General features: G+C 38.5%; 1 protein-coding gene across 1 annotated transcript in view; it reads left to right on the top strand.

The window, feature by feature from the left end:
- LOC131691697 (BEACH domain-containing protein lvsD) overlaps window positions 1-16,748 on the top strand; it is a 120,180-nt gene extending 103,432 nt beyond the window's left edge. Inside the window, exon 5 of the mRNA XM_058978291.1 lies at window positions 15,561-16,748. Within this exon, the coding sequence (XP_058834274.1) occupies window positions 15,561-16,256 (696 nt within the window). The 3' untranslated portion in view covers window positions 16,257-16,748. The remainder of the gene's footprint in view (window positions 1-15,560) is intronic.
- Window positions 16,749-17,013: the final 265 nt, after the last annotated feature.

Genomic DNA, 17,013 nt, shown 5'->3' with positions numbered 1-17,013 from the left:
ACCGTTCATATGTCAGTAGCTGCCTCGCTAGCATGGTGATAATGAAAACTTGATTTTGCAACGCTAATTCTTCATCGATCTAGATGGCCGCGACTTCACGGTTATGTAAAGTTTCGGGGAGCGATTTTTGCAGAATGTCGTGTCAAAATAAATGCGAATCACTCCATGGATAGGGATGTCCGATTTTTCCAATTAATCGATTAGTATCTAATCGATTATGTTTTACATCACTATTAATCGTAATCGATTAAAACCAAGAAATAATCGATTTATCGAAGTAATCGATTAGTTTAAAAGTTTTTCTGGGAGCAGGAACAGAAAACACAAAAATATAAAGGGGGATTCAAAATATATGGAGAACACGGACTATTCCAGGTTTCCACTACCTGATGTTGCTGATGTCCAAATATCGTCGAAAAAGAAAGATAATCTGAGTGCATCTTAAAAAGTTATTTGTTTTCCTGACCGAAAGTGGCAAACGGGCTAACACACTATATGCGGTGGTGGAGTTCGAACTCGGGTGAGCCGCGTACAGTGTAGCTGACCAGGGTAGTATGGGTTGTACAACCTACTCGAAAATTACCGGAGGGGGGGAATTACCCATTCGAAAGTTTGGAACAAACCAAAACCTGAGATTAACTATGAAAGTGTCTCGCACACAAAATGCATGCGTCTGAAATTCTGGATGTAAAACAATTTCACCTTTTTTATTCAGATACAAATTACTTTTATTTACTATTAAAAATTTCTTGAAAATATGGGATAAAAATGAGGAATTGTTTGAAATTTGAATTTATTTTTCATATTTATATTAAGGGGAATACATTTTGACACATCTACATAAGCGGCCATCTTGGAAAACGAAAAAAGCAGTTTTTTCTCACACCGTTGCAAAAATCTTCTTGAAACTCAATCAGTAATACTCTACCAATGCCCCGAACACGTTGATTAATTTTTATGAAGATTTTTCCAACGGCGTGAGAAAAAACTGATTTTTTCGTTTCGAAGATGGCCGTTATTTGAGTCTTTCTCAGTTGAACCTCAAAACAAGTAGTTCAGATTGATATACAAAAAATATTATTGCAATTTTTTTCAGACTACAGCATGTAGTAAGAAATATTTTAAAAGGCTCGATATACAATTTGTCATTTTTAAATTTTCATTTGAATAAAAATTGAAGGAAAGAAAAACACTAGTAGGCTGTTTATAAGAAAGACAAAAGACATACACATATCGCGACCTGAACCCGTAGCAAGTCATGGCCTACCCCGTTTAAACTAAGGTTTGTTAATACCTTTGGGATTCCTAAACTTCCTTACGAAATTTGCCAAGTTTCGAGCATCCTCTGACAAGCAATCCTGAAAAACTCGTTAAAGCTACGCGAGCGCTAATAAATATTACCTTCTAATACCTCAGTGTTCGTCTTCTCATTACCCGGAGTGGAGCAATGTGAAAGAACTCAAACTAATATTTGTATTGGGTAGGCAATCTGGGACAATTGTTCCCCTTTTAGCATTTTCTCTCGGAGCGTTTCTCAAACGAATGCTTCAGTTTTTCCCCGTATAATTTATATGTGGGATATGTCGACAGTTTATCAGGAGTCTATTCATAGAAGCAAAACTTTTCATAATTCTCTCCGTATTTTACACACCGTACCTTGTTTCTACAATGGGTAACTCCATGGACCCATTGTTTGCAACGACGCGCGACACGAAAAGACGAATAGGTAGACCAGCTTCGTTAAAAAAAACAAAGTTTGGAAGAACAGATCTGGCGAAAGGCTGAACGCAATAATTTGCATACTGACTGACTAAAGCGACTGGAAGGAGCCAACCCCATATTCCGTTATATAAAGCCCCTCCCGGAGACTACACCATTAATCTCTACTTCACGGGCAGTCACGTAGACAAAATACTCTTTCGAACACGCCCGACTGTTTTTTAGATAAATCACGCGATATATCGATGATAATCCAGGGGCCGGTTGTATTAAATGGGTATGTTTTGTATTGAAAAGGATTTTTTTGCCTTCAAAGACCATTGAGCCTGGAAGGATGTTGGTCGACGGAACTACCTCCCCATTAGTCCACACCAGGCATTGCATTTATCACTCATATGAGTAAATAATTTCGAATAATTTTCCACTGCGACAATAAAAATTCACATTTTCACACGAAAGTTTATTGGCACTCACATAATTTCTCCGGATAAATACGACGCATTATTTCTCCGGAGAAATAAATCCGCAGTAGAATGAGGAATGAGTTTATCGGGATATACTTTTTGCGCTCTCGGTCTTGCTATTCCGCTATTCCAAGCCACGAACGAACAAGTCTATCGTAATTCTTTGTCGCATTTCTTAGAAATGAAGTGTACATTTTGACACTTTAATTGATTTCCAAGAAAATAATATATTAAAACCTTCTCCGGTGAGAAGAAAAAAAATTAGATAAATTTTATCGAAAAAATTATTCTCACGTTATTTGTGGAGACGGAGAATTTTGCGACTCATCTTATCTCGGAAAAATTGGACATCGCGTAAGTGAGTGAGAATTACAATGCCTGGTCCACACTATCATGCAGGCTGTAGTACCCACCAAAGAAGGTTCTATCGCAGGGAATGGAATTTTAAATGAAAAGAGTAATTGGGACTTAGCTCCATGTAGTATCAGTAATCAACTAACACGTTTTTGCTGAGCCATCGGTCATACAGACCGTTAACAAAGGGTGTTTTCAAATTACCATCAGCTATTATCGGGGAATTTTCATTTTCACTTACACGCGCCATGCCAGAACTTTCGCCAGTACGGGTAGAAATCATTCCGAATCTTACTACCTACTCTGGAAAAAAAGTGTTTTGCGGGCCCAGTAGCTGATCTACCAACTACTCTGTAGTCTTCCCAGACGGTGTAATCTGACCATCGAACCAATATTCCACTTCGCTTACAGATGGCCTAATCTTATATACTAATAACATTACGTTCAATACGTTAGTTGTCGCGTAAAGTTTGTTTAGAGTTACTTTCAAAACGAAACATAAAAATTACTCGAATCTATCAGTATGATCGGTATCATTCCCTTCAATGCCAGTAGTGTAAAACAGTCGGAATATAAGAGATCCCTAGTGTCCATAAACGGAGGTTTTGAATTTAGCCAGGAAAAACTGAATTTTAAAATCAAATATATTTTATTTCAGCTCTACAAGAATATTCATCTTGTGTGAAGCATACTTTGAATATTTATAATAATATTTACGTTACAAAATGGTCGAGGTTCTTCAAATATTCTCAAAATGCACGCACATTTATCATGACCTATTTAGTTAAATCTAGGGTAAACCTAGAATAGATACGTGGAGACACTTTCACAAGTGCTCAATTTATCTTTTTTTGGGATTTCACGAACGTTTACCTTCATTTTTTTTATTCGGCAGAATGTAGTACAAAAATAACATCATTGGTTCTGTATCAGTTTAAGACTGACAGTTTAAGAATGAAACATGCCAAATCCGGCCAAAAAGTGTGGAGTCTTCGTAGGACCTCAAGAAATTACGTTTGGACGCTTCCAGGTGGATTTGTCCGTTGAAAGACCATTGAGATGCGATTGAGAAATGAAAATTTTGCCACATCCGCAGTTCGCTTGCCAAGCCAAGTTTTTTGTTGGTTGGCTGAGGTCCGCGGTGACTTACAAACTTTGCATTCGTAGTGTACCAAACGTTGCATTGTTATTAAAAATAAATTGAAACTTGAATGTAAAGGTTGGATTGACGTTTGAATTGGTTCAGTAGTCATGCAATGCCTCGTTTCCTGCCGCTGTGATGTTCTTGAAACATTTTCATCACACGGGATACTGATTTTAGTGAGACAATTTTTATATCGAATCCGGCGCGAATTACGAAATGTTTAATTCGTAATCCCGCGATTGATCTAATGTTACCAACGGATCGGATCAAATTATGATCGTGAATGTAAGATTTATAAAAACGTAAGTTTATAGTGTTTCAAAACCCCCTATGAGTGAATTTAAAAGTTACAATTGACAGCACAATATGGATATTTTACAGGTATTAAAAAAAAGTAATCGACGCTAACTAATCGATTTATCAGGACCATCAAAAATCAATTTGAAAAAATGTGCGAGATTCAATCTTCACACAATTGCTATTTAAAAATGCTCGCAAAATTTGTTTTGATTAGTTGTATCATATCATTATCTCAGAATCTCCCCATCAAAAATCTAAAATCGATCTAAAAGATTTAAAATTCACACTGTCGCTCTAATACACTGCACACGACCACTTACTGCATGTGCCGTAAATCCTCTTCAACCGGAACAAATACGCAAAGCCGCACCCTGCGGTGATTGCAGTGTCAATTGAATTCTAGCGGTGCGTGTAACAAGCAACATATTCTTTTAAACTACCACCCTCATCCTGCCCAGCACAGCAATGAAAAGAAATCTCAAATATTTATTTGTCGGCGCCCGTTCCGGCTTTGCTTCAAGATGCGGTTTAACGCCCTGGGGTCGACTTTCCAACCCCTCTCTCTCTGTGGCCTACCGATGTCGGGGGTGGATTTACCATTCTCCCGAATCGGACGGAGCATGTTTATTTATTTGTTTGCGAATGTAAATTAATGATCGTTGAGGGATTTGCTTTTGTTCGACGATTGAAGAAAGATGTTTTCTGTTGATTGGATTAGAACCGATTAGACGATAAGTGCAGAGGCGTTCGAGCTGCTGGGAAATCTGTGTGGGAAAATCTTACGATAGTTGAAGTGACATTGCCGCCGGGAGAATAGTTGGCGGCGAGTTAAGAATCAAAGGGTTCTAGTGAGTATTGTTTACTATTGAAAAAGTACTATTTGAGATCGATGAATGGTCCTATATGTCACACTTTTGAATGAATAGACAATTTGATAAAAGTGCTAGGAATGACAGCAAGGGTGAAGCGAATGACCCCTAAAAGAAAACAGGCATAACTTTCTCAGCCGTGAAACAAGGTCTCCACGTTAAATGGAAAGTTGTAGGTACATGATCTGCCAGACACCCGCTAATATTAATTGTATTACTTTTATTTATCTATTTACTTTATTTTATTGAAAGTCAATATATAAAGAACCTTGGGTCAGTTAGGATACCGTATTAGGTCGTGTTAAATAAACGAATTAAATAAAAATAAGGAGATAAAATGACACACATTTCAAAGCTGAATTATACTACCCTTTTTTTTCTTTTCGTAATACTTTTACAACACATAATGAAACCACATTAATTCACAACCTTCACAGCAGAACGATCTAAATTTGAGAACAGTTCCCCTGTCGTTCTCACAAATAATTGTCGCACGCGTGGCCTCCTGTGTCTGGCGATGACACCCCATTTGCCCGAAACGCATCATCACAATTTCGCTTTAAATTATGGCTCGAAACGTCCTTTCCGATCTCAAGCACTTGGTACACAAACACTGGGCTGGTTGGGCAAAGATTTTATGTAGCTACTGGCTGGTACTGGTGCTGCCTACGGGCTCAAAACAGACGCGGGTTGGAAGAACTTTCGTTTTCTCTCACAGCTCTGCACAGCCTAGTCTGTTACTGGACAAATAAACAAGATTCAACTTTGGACATGGTTTGTTTAGATTGTGTTGCGCAGACTTCAAGTGATAATCAGAGCTAGGGTGACAATGAGAACTCAAATCTACTGTCTCGGTTTTGGGTCATTTTGGTGATAGATGGATAGAGATTAGATCAGCACAAATGTTGATTTTTTTTCTCAAATGGTAATTGGTTCCACAAACTATATGTCGAAAGCTCTAACTTCCTCAGAAGAGGTTTTAAGATTCTTTGGTTATCTATTGGCAAAATCGGAAATAAGAATCCAAACACCAATTTAACAAATCCCACGGTAACTCTGCACAGCCGAAAACTGTAGGCTGCGTAGCCTATTTTATTATGAACAGCTTCGTTGAAGGTTGCATATTGATTGGAGGATACCGGGCAATGTTGTTTTACTTAGATAGTCGAGAAAATTTTCGAGGATTTTGGAATGCACAAGATGGTACCGGCATTTTTACTAAATTTACTGTTTCCATTGCCGTTTTTTCATACATTTTTATATACAAGATTGAGTAACTCAGGAGCAACCGAAAAAGTTTATATTTAGCATGCGTTTATTACTTTTTTGCTATAGAGCAACATACACATTAGCAATAGTACAAGTTGCTGTGCTTTTGTCGTTTCTTTCAATCGAAATATCGAGCTAGTGTTAAATCATTCATCGTTAATCAATGACTTAATTATCTATCACATTTTGCTAGTAGATTATGTCCACACGCGATACTTTATATTACAGCTATCAGCAGCATGTTAGCCGCTCTTCATGATTACCAATGGATGTTCATGGAAATATACATACGACGCAATGAAGCAGCAGAGAGATAGCGGGCAATTCCGGAGGGTGACTAAAATGTTGCGACTAAATTGGTGTGTGGCAACCGCTTTGTCCATACACATCTTCTAGTGACTCATTAGAACATGATCTTAGAAAGCAACGAAACGTTTCGATTATCGAGCACGAGGTCAGGAAGAAAAGAGAGGAAAAAGAGTCTTGGGAATTGATCCAAGAGCGCTTTTTCATCTTTTCCAACTTTTCCATCCTTACACTCAATATAAGTGCTTTCGAAACCTCCTCCCGTCACCGTACGGTTTTGATGCGTTAGATGGATTATTAACCAATTAATCAAACAAACTTTATACTTTCTTCAAGACGTCGAACATATTTTTCTTTCTTGATGCTGAGTGTAAGGAAAAACTAGAGCCAATTTATGTTCATTCCGAAAACAATTTTTTGTGTATTTGTTTAGCAATTCATGTGCTAAAATTTTCCTCGCCCCCCATTTTGAAATTGTGAGCAATTAAAAAGTATAGAGGTCATTTCAGAGCTTAAGACTATCGAAAGCATGAACTGATTTAAGATTTGGATAGCATCGAATAAGGTTAGCGTTGCTACAAAAACCCAAAGTAAAAACGCGTTCATCCGCACGAATTCAATGACAAACACCTGTTTTTATTTCTTTAGTGTGAATGTTCAGGCTAAGTTGACGATTATGTTATTGTCTATCGCATAAACTCGTTTCGGAGATATGGATTGTGGATTTATTCTCCATACAGAGTTCAGGGAGTCTTTGGGAGACTTTTTTCCGTCCAAAAATATTCACAAATTAGTGTGAATATTTTTGGACTTTGACATGTTATTTTTCTTAAAAGTTCAATAAATATGCAAATTTCAATAATATCATTTCAAAACAGGTAATCTTAGTTTTCTCGTGATATATTTGAACATATGATTCATTCAAAATTCTATAGAGATTCGAATAGTTTAAGAAACACAACGAATATCTCTTTTCAAAATTTTTATCTTCAAACATCCATATAATCCAGTTAAGTCAAATATTTTTCTGAGACACCCAAGGATTTCCTTAATTATGGTGTATATGAATGGGTTAAAGAAGTTACGCAAACTGCATTTTATCAAACAATCCGGTATACAAAGAGGCAGCACTGAACTCCTAATTCCCTGACATATAAAACGTCGACGTAAGCCCCTTGCACATCGCTATTGTACTAGCAGCGAACCATGATAAGAAAATTTTCACAATGAGAAAACTATAACTAATTTGTTGTTAAACCCTGTTTTCCCCTGAATATGAAGGGATATCCCTTCGAAACATTGCACTATGGGGAGGCATATGATAGAAGATCGAAAACTACATCAACTCCAATTTAATGCAATTTTATACTGAGTGTTTATGCCCATGTTGTTTGTGGACAACAACGTTTTTAAACGGCTATAACTTTTGATTGAGGCAAGATTTGCACTTAAAAACAAGTAAGTCTAATAAATGTGACTATTTGCTTTCATTTGAGTATTAACAGTTACAAAGATTAGCTCTAGAACTGAGGTTATTGCAATTAGTCTGATTGAATTCCGATGGAGCAGTGCTGCCAGGGACAGTTTACGTTTACGACGAAAAATGAATTTTTATATAACTTCGTTATGATGCAGTATTAGTGAAAACTGATAAAACTTATCAATTTGGACTATTTTTGGCTTCGTTTTCCACGCAGTTGGACTATTGTAAATACTCTAGGAGAACTGTACTGTGCATTGGAAGGTAAAAATTGAGTAGCTTGTAGCACTGCAAGGAAAGCACCTACCTTTATGAAAAAGGGTTTTCGAGTTTCTTGACGCCTACATGCGCTAGAAAAAAGTTGGGCATGAAAGGGTTAACTCATTGCAACCGGTTTTGAACGGATTCTAGTTTATCGGTTTCATCACGGGGTCAGAGCTCATCGGTTATCGTTCGTGAATGACAGGGCGTTAAAGATATAAAAACGAACAAATAACTTCATTGTTTCTTCCACGTATGCTTCGAAGAATTCTACCTAAATGACTAGCTTGGTAGACAGCTCACAAATAATTGCAGAGAATCTACGTACGCTTTCCTCCTTAATTAATGTTATTCTTGTCTAGATCCAGGGAAATCGTCGAGAGTGGAACCAACTGTCATTTATGTTCACTGATGTCAACTAAACTAAGCAATTTAAGAAAATAAAAAGAACCTACCTTCGGTTGGCAAGGGTTCAATGAGTGCACTACGATCAGAAACTCTTGCGAAGTTGTCTTTGAACAATAGCGGCTGCTCGTTTAGGGTGCCATATACACTACTTCCGAAGCGTTAAACATCGAAATTTCAAATAAAAATATCTCAAATATAGAAAAATGTGTATTCGGCATGCTTTCACATTTGGTAGGACCTATTTGGTACATTAACCGCTGTGTGTTCGACGCGGTACCCGGGTACCTTTTAAAGATTCAATTAATTAAATTCCTATGTTTTATCCATAATTGGAAATTGAAACTTTGTGACATCTTAGAACTTCACTAAGTCAAGCTTTTGGGTTAATAATATTGTTGATATAGTAAGGATGGGAGTGAGGAGGGGCTCCTGAATTTTTTTACTACGTAACAGGCCGACGTGGGTACCCGGGTACCCACAAAACTAAATTGCCCGTAACTAAGGTAATATACAACCGATTTCGATACTTTTGGCCGTTTTGGATTTAGACTCATCCACTTTTGGACTTGGTAAAAATAAATCGGATTACTTCATTTGGTTCCCGGGAATCCGGGTTTCCGGAAGAAGGTTCCAGTGCTGGGGTACTATTTGCGAACTTCAATGGAATGCTAGCAATATGGGTATCAAAATTCTTGGAATTGCATCAGTAGGCTGTATCTCGTAGTTTTGGAACCATTTGGTGATCTGACCCCGGAACGGATATTCCGGAGTAGGTTCCCGTGGGGCCGTGAGTGGCCATTCCATTCCAATTCCATTTTTCAAATTGCCATAGGGTCCCGTAACAATAAAAAACAGACTTCCGAGACAATTTGAAGAGTTTTGATACTCATATTGCTAGCACATTATTAAAATTTACAAATAATATCCTAGTACTGGAACATTACTCCGAAAAATTCGGATTACCAAAAACCAGATTCCTTATTCCGGTTCCATTGTACAGAATCAAAAAGTGGACGAGTTCCTGAATCCAAACTATCTAAAAGTGTTCAAATCGGTTAAAGGAAGCCATAGTTATGAGTATTTCAATTTGTGGGTACCCGGGTACCCTCGTCGGCCTGTTAAAGGTGTTTTTTTGTTGGACACATAACTGTTAAGGAACGACGATGACATTTTGCCGCCATACGAATTTCCACTGGCTCAGCCATCTATTCGGTGAGAGGGATGTGCCTGCGATAGAAAATACCTCTCACCTCTCATTGGTCACAAGAAGATCGTAAACACAAAATGACGAAAGTAAGGGCTATGAAGTCATGTTGAAAAGTGTTCTAATAGTATTTATCTTACACTTGACATTAGTAATATGCACTCAATATGCCTAACGATTTGTATATCATTTTTGCAAGTTAAAGATATAGGAATGCAATCTTGGTCACACCTAGCTATTACGGACACAAACACGTTATAGAACAAAGATTTTACGCTGATTCACCGCTTTGCATACTTTAGCCTGCCAGGACTATATAAACCTCACAGGTTCAAAATCGCAATATTTTTCTATATTTTTCTGTACGTATTTCTTTATTTCTACATTTAAGATTTTCAGTGAACCAGTCGATATAGTAAAATATATATTCAAATTTTCAATTCAAACAAATTTATCAATGATCGATAAATATTTTAACAAAAGGTTGGTTTTTGTAATATTCTCAACCTTATTATGAAAAGTTGATTTAATAAAATTTAGCAATTTTGTTTAGAGAAAATGATAATTTCTAAACTTTTTCGATGCGCAATATGTAAACCCTTAAGTGTACCCATTCATTTTGGACTCCCATTTTTACATAATGGAATGGGAGTAGGTTTGTCAAATTTTGGAAGAAGTTGATAAATTAACCTCTTAATAAATTAACAAAAATTTGGCGTAGTTCTTATCATCAAAAATGAGGTGAACCTATTAATGTGGGACAAAGTGAATAATAATAGATAGACAGTATTGTTATTATTGTTGTTTATTTGATCGGTACATTCATCTGACAATTGTTACCCTAATAAAAAATACAGTTAATCTAGTTATTAGTAGTACAATTGAAAACTCGTTAAAGAAAATCGTTGATCGGAACGTTAAAATCGATAATTCGAATTCTTCGTTGAACCGAAGGCAGATCGACCGAGGTGTCGATCAATGGAGAGCATTCCTTACGAATCTTTATCTGTATGGACTCGATCCTGGCAATCCAGTTTGCATGGAAAGGATGCCATACAACAGTATTATTTTCTATAAGAAGTCTTCCCAAATGAACACCGTACACAATGTTCGCTCTGGTTCTGTGCGAACACGCTATTTCGTACCAAAACACGTGCACATGTTCGCCTGCACAATCGAATTCTATGTACGTACACGGTGTGCATACACCTCTCGTGCACAAAGGTTCGTGGCACCAGTTTTCTCCATCTCACTTTCATTAGCAATAGCGTTGACTCTTGTTGCCTTGTGAGAATCGTTCGCTTGGGTTCGATGTGCAAGTTCACATCGAGACGAAGCATGATTGAGGTTGAACTCGGGTAATGATGTCATCATAGTGAAGCCTAAACATGAGTCTGCTGTCCACGATGTCAGCTAGGTCCGTGATGTGTTGTACGCGTGTGAGTGAGTATTCGGAGATAGAATAGCTGAAGGTGATTGGGTTCAACTACCGTTGGCAGAAAATAATGCGAAATTTATCTATGCCTAACGTCAACAAGGTCGACGAACACAACGCAACAAAAGTATTCAGGATACGCTGAAATTGCAAGCAGTCCAGCATGTTGTTAATGAGCTTGCATGATATCTTATCGTCAGCATAAAATAAAGCAAAATCATGAATTACGATCGAAAACATAGGCGGTTGCTGCTTTATGGAGCTCCAGACAGATTTGAAACAGCTTACGAGGTGGATGATCCAATTTTCACGCAGAGAGTGCGATTCGTTAAATATGACCTGAACCTTGCAACGATAGTCGAAGGCGAGTCTAATCTCTTGAACTTTTCAAGTAGGCATCGATTTGAGTACCAGAATTTATGTTGCGCAAATAAAGTGATGTAAATAGCATGAGATTTATAGCGACTGATTTTTTCGAGAAGAACCCACGTTGTTCGGTATCGATGTAATTTTTACACCAGGCAAAAAGTGCGTCGATCTCTAAAAATTTCGGACAGACACATAAGAGCGTGAAACCTCGATAGTCGGAAACATTTCGTTTATCTCCCTTTTGGAAAAAAGATATGAGAATTTCCATCTTGTGAAAAATAACTTTACTGCAGCGATGCCGCTTTAGAGCGCTTAAAAGCGGGATAGGCCTTAAGAGGCCACGTGTCCCGTACAGAAACGGACCGAAAGCACGTGAAAGTCTTGTGACCACAGCATATTCGGCAATAATCACCCGATAAATGCCACGTCAGTTAGTCAGATCCAGCTGTACCCGTCGATCGCAGCACAACGTACCCAGCATCCTCTCGGAGGCGACCACCCAGAAACTAACCATTCTTAGTAACATTCATCAAAAGATCCACCCAGCAGCCTATCTTCGATCTCAAGCGTTCCGTAGCAGTAACCGGCCGGTAATATTCACATACACAAAAGCACACCTAATAAATTGCAAAAAATGCATCCCACTCTTTCTTTCATACGAAACACACCTTAGAGCTTAGAGCAAACTCACGCGCTCCTCTCGACTACCACCCTAACAATAGTTATTCATAAAATGAACAAATTAGATATTCTCTTGCTTTGAAATGTCTATGTTAAAATTTCTTGAAGCGACCATCGGAATATTGTTTCGAGCGTACGAAAATAAATCACGTGTTACGAAAAATAGTTTTTCTTTGAAAGTTGTATCTGGCCAAATATAGACAGCAACCAGCAACGTTTTAATATCTTTTAGCAAACTTTCCGTTGCACAAATGTCACCGTTATTATCAACCAAAGATACTCCCCACTAACTTGTTCGATTTCATGGATAATCGCCATAGGGGATCCAGAAATTTTCTGATAAATTGCAATACCACCATCTCTAGAATAGGAGCTAGTGGATTGAGCAATACAATTAAAACCATGTTTATCCTCAGTAGAACAATTGTTCAACCAGTAAGTTGTCAGTTCAAATATCTGACGAATGAGTTTGCAAACTTAGTATATTGAAACTTAATAGGCTACAATTGTGAGCTACCTTTTCAATGAAATCCAGCATTACACAGCTCATAGAGAAAAAAAACAAACCATTCTGTTATTTCCGTTCAAAACTGACGCGGCTGCCAAAGTCGATGTTTTGAAACGTGATCTCTATTTTATTGTACGTTAAAAATCCTTTCCAGTTTTACCGAAATACAATTCGGCTATTTCTCAATAAGCCCCAATTCCGATGTGTCCGGGGGGTTAAGATCCTTTGACAGGATATTGCCCTCCTTAGCCTGATACCACTCTTTCGAGTAATGATACGGAACTAACTCCGACCAGAAAAGCGTAAGCTCATCGTGAGAAATGGAAGTAGATGCTTTTGGCATTCTTTCAAGTACACCTGCCCATTGACCGTTCCGGTTGTCACGAAATCGGTGCTCTGCTTTGCACAAGTGTAAATTGCCTGCCAAATAATGCATTTTTTGAAAAACTTACACATCTTCTACTTTCTAACTTCCTCACGATCGTCGAACTTATGACGAGCAGTGAAGAGAGGAAAGTGCTGGAAATCTGCCTTCACATAAGTGCGGTTTCATCAACAGCTGAGTGTAGAGTTTCCGTGCACACGATTTCCTCTCCGCTGCTAATCGAGATTCGGCGACTTCTAAACCTTGTAGGTACATTTTTTTCATCACGTCCATCACTAAACTGTTGGAATTCCTGATGAAAATTTCGACTACCCTCTTGTGATTCTTTTCACTATACGAAGATCCATTTAGGCCACTTTTGTTCTTTCTATCGACAGTCAAACGTTCTTTGAACGCTTTCAAAACACGACTTAGCTTCTTGCTAATGGAACGTTGAAAAAAACCCGTATTTTCTAGGTACTTGCGCAAAATTAGTTAACGCCGCTGATGTACTTCTGACTCTTTTTTCGCAACGGTTGCCCAATCGCTAGCGAAACTTAAGCAATTTAAGCAATAAACATTGAACTTATTTCATCCAAAATATTAATAGAAAATACATAATGGAGAGAAGTTGCAGCATTTTGACAGTGATGCAATTTGATTCCGTACACCCTTTGCGTCCATTGAAATAGCGAATTCTGGCTAGAGATGCTTTGTATAGACATACGTTCATCAATTTACACTTCAGTTAGGTTGGTATACTTAATTACACATATAGTGTGCGAATTGCATTTTTGTATGTATTCTCAGATGCCTGTCTTAAAAATTCTGATTGAACTTCATTTGATTAAAAAATTATTCCACTCCCTCCCTAGTCACTTTTCGCTCATGCCATTGCTCATAACTATCAAAATGACAAGCAATATCCCTAAATGGGATGTATACGCTCTAATAGACCATAGTTCCGATGCCGAAGGGCCTTTCTCTGACAATTTGCCACACAAAAGAAGAAATAAAAATCAAAACCTTTACACAACAATACATAAAAATCTGTCAAAATTCAATCCATCACCCGACTGATTAGTTCTACAACCGAACAAACGTGACGAATGGCAAACCCCTGGTGCAATGACTTTATCACATACCACGTCAAAGTAGGCTAAAATTATTGCCATCATCACGGTCATGGGATAATGGAAATTGATTGATCTTTCTGGGCGACTGTATGTACCACAGTTGGACTCTAGGAAATTCGCGCCTTTCAGCACTCTCGCAACCTTTTGTTGGGATGATGCTAATGAGCCTGTCTACACGCGCCCACCAGTCTGGGCCTACAGAACGATCGGTCAGTTTCTTTTTTTTCAGTTTCTGCTTTGGTCACACACCTGGTTACTTCATAAGATGAATTAATTTTTGCTAATAGATTTAGGAGATGAGTCGGACCGCGCGACAGCGGTCAGGCTGGGGTTTTTACTTATTTGCGTCAATATAATCAGTCGTCGGTAGAAGAACCGGAAACGAACTGCTGTTTGCGAGTTCAATTATCTTGGACCCGGTGGTCTCCCTAGACGTGGACAAACAAGTAATCAATATAACAACTACGTATGTAGGCGTATGGAAGCGGATCCGCTTCTGGAAGGTTTTTGATTTCGTTTCATTTGCTTTAGAAATGTTTACTTCGCCAATAGAATTCGTGTACGCACTTACTAACCTACAAAAGTTTGTAATTTCTGGAAATCGCCAAAATGTGTGTGTGTGGGACAGCAGATGACGATATTCGCAACCGGATCCGGTTTCCACTGCTGAGAACTAACGATTTGTAACTGTTTAGTTGTTTGCCTGTTCCATTGCTGATGATTCAAAAGTTCAATGTTTAAAGAAGGTTTGGTTTCATTCACTTAGCTGAAGTGATACGACACAATGAACAATTTGATCTTTCATGGAAGGGTGTTTCTATTCTCTGGCGGTAAGAGGCTGGCAAAGAGGGATACGAAATATCTGGCATTTATCGATTTTTTTTCTTTCTTTCATCAGTCGACACTGTTCTGGTGTGAGAAGAATAAATTCAGTCGCAATCGTTGCGATTTTGTTTTGTTCAGAAAAAGTTTAAGGTTAATCTAAGAAACTGTTTTGGTCAAAAACAGCAAATCATTGAAATGTCGAAATGCCACGTGGAGAAGAAGTGCGGACATAAAAAAACAGCTAATAAAAGATTTTAAACTGTATACTTTTAATAGCACCTTTTAGCAATAATCACCAGACGCAGTTTTTTACGCCATAAAAACTATACTTGAGTGTCAACTGTCGCAAAAGTTTGCGCACTTACAGTCTGCAATAAGGTCCATAAAACAATCGCCTCTGGGCACCAATGATTACTAAATTAATACAATGCATTAACGATTACTGTATCTTTTCTTTATTCCAGGTTAAAATATGGTTCCAGAACCGTCGCATGAAGTGGCGTAATTCGAAAGAACGCGAACTTCTTGCCAGCGGAGGATCCCGCGATCAAACACTACCAAACAAGAACAACCCAAATCCGGATCTGTCGGATGCACGTGGAGATCGGGCCCATTCACTATCACCACCCTTATCCCCACCCCCAGCACTATCAGACCAACAGTCACCACAGCAGCAGCCGCAGCAGCAGCAGCAGCAACAACAACAAACGCACTCTCCCATGCAGCAGCAATCATCACCGCCATCAATGAAAGCCGCTCTCGTAGTAGGCGCGGAAAAAACAGCAGCACTGATAAACTTCAAAACAAAATTTGACCTGGCGAAACCGTCGACCATCGGCGTTGAGTTCAAGTACGAGTTTGATGACATCAGCGGTGCCGGTGGATCGACCAACGGTCCCCATCATCAACAGCAACAACATCAGCAACAACAGCAGCAACAACAGCATCAACAGCAGCAACCGAGGCCACCGTTGATGAACAGTTTCTATGCTAATGCGGATCGTGATCGTGAAATGCTGCTGGGTGGAGTTGGTGGCGGCGCCGCGTTCGCTAATCGTACTAATAGCTGCTCCTCCTCTGACAACATGTCGTCCGGGATGTACTACGACGAGTACGATAGCAATTCGGACGATTCTGACGAGGAGATCAATGTTACGTGACCTGATAGTGAGGTGGACTCTAACTAGAGGAAGAAATGCTTCCCAAACTGAAGTTGGTCGGTGTAGATTTGGAATTCTTATTTCGTGAGCTCGTTTAGTTGATAAGAAGAAGTAAGTCTTGTACATTTGTAAAAGCAACTCGAACGGTTTTAAAGTAACCCTAAACAAGTAGTGTATAGTTGAAAGTTGAGTCAGTGAGGCATTTCGCACCTGTACATAGTCAATAACTCATTCACTGGTTCTCTGATTGGTGAAGAAAAATCATTAGCATTTAGGAAGTTCTTAATATATAACTAATACACACACAATTTTTCGTCTGGCGCTTGCGCGCAAGGACGTTCAAACATATAGGAAGAAACTTACCGAATGTTAATTGTACATTTTCTACGGCGAAAAATTGTATCCGAACACTAATAAATTAATTAACTTATTATGAATATTAAGCAGCGTCACTTTAAAAGAAGCAGAAAGACATCTAGCCTAGCAGTCTATCGGAAGAGAATAAATGTATTTCTGAATATGGAATCGGTTGTCTTTGTTTTTCGATTGGGTGGGAGTCGTCGATGGTCGTATTATTTGATTTAACGCCACCATTAGCCAGTCTCCTTGGAGGCGCGTCTCATGTGACTGTGGTGTTTACCCTGAAGCGGTCGCTTTGTTTTGGATTTTCTGCAACACATCAACTACGATTTTTATTTTGCAATAATTTTCCACCGATGGCCGGAAGAGCAATCTGAATTTAGAGTAATAAATTTTC

The sequence above is a fragment of the Topomyia yanbarensis genome, chromosome 3 (genome assembly GCF_030247195.1).
Source record: "Topomyia yanbarensis strain Yona2022 chromosome 3, ASM3024719v1, whole genome shotgun sequence".
NCBI classification, from domain to species: domain Eukaryota; kingdom Metazoa; phylum Arthropoda; class Insecta; order Diptera; family Culicidae; genus Topomyia; species Topomyia yanbarensis.
The sequence above is the reverse complement of the archived record's forward strand: the minus strand, read 5'-3'. Positions and strand labels throughout refer to the sequence as shown.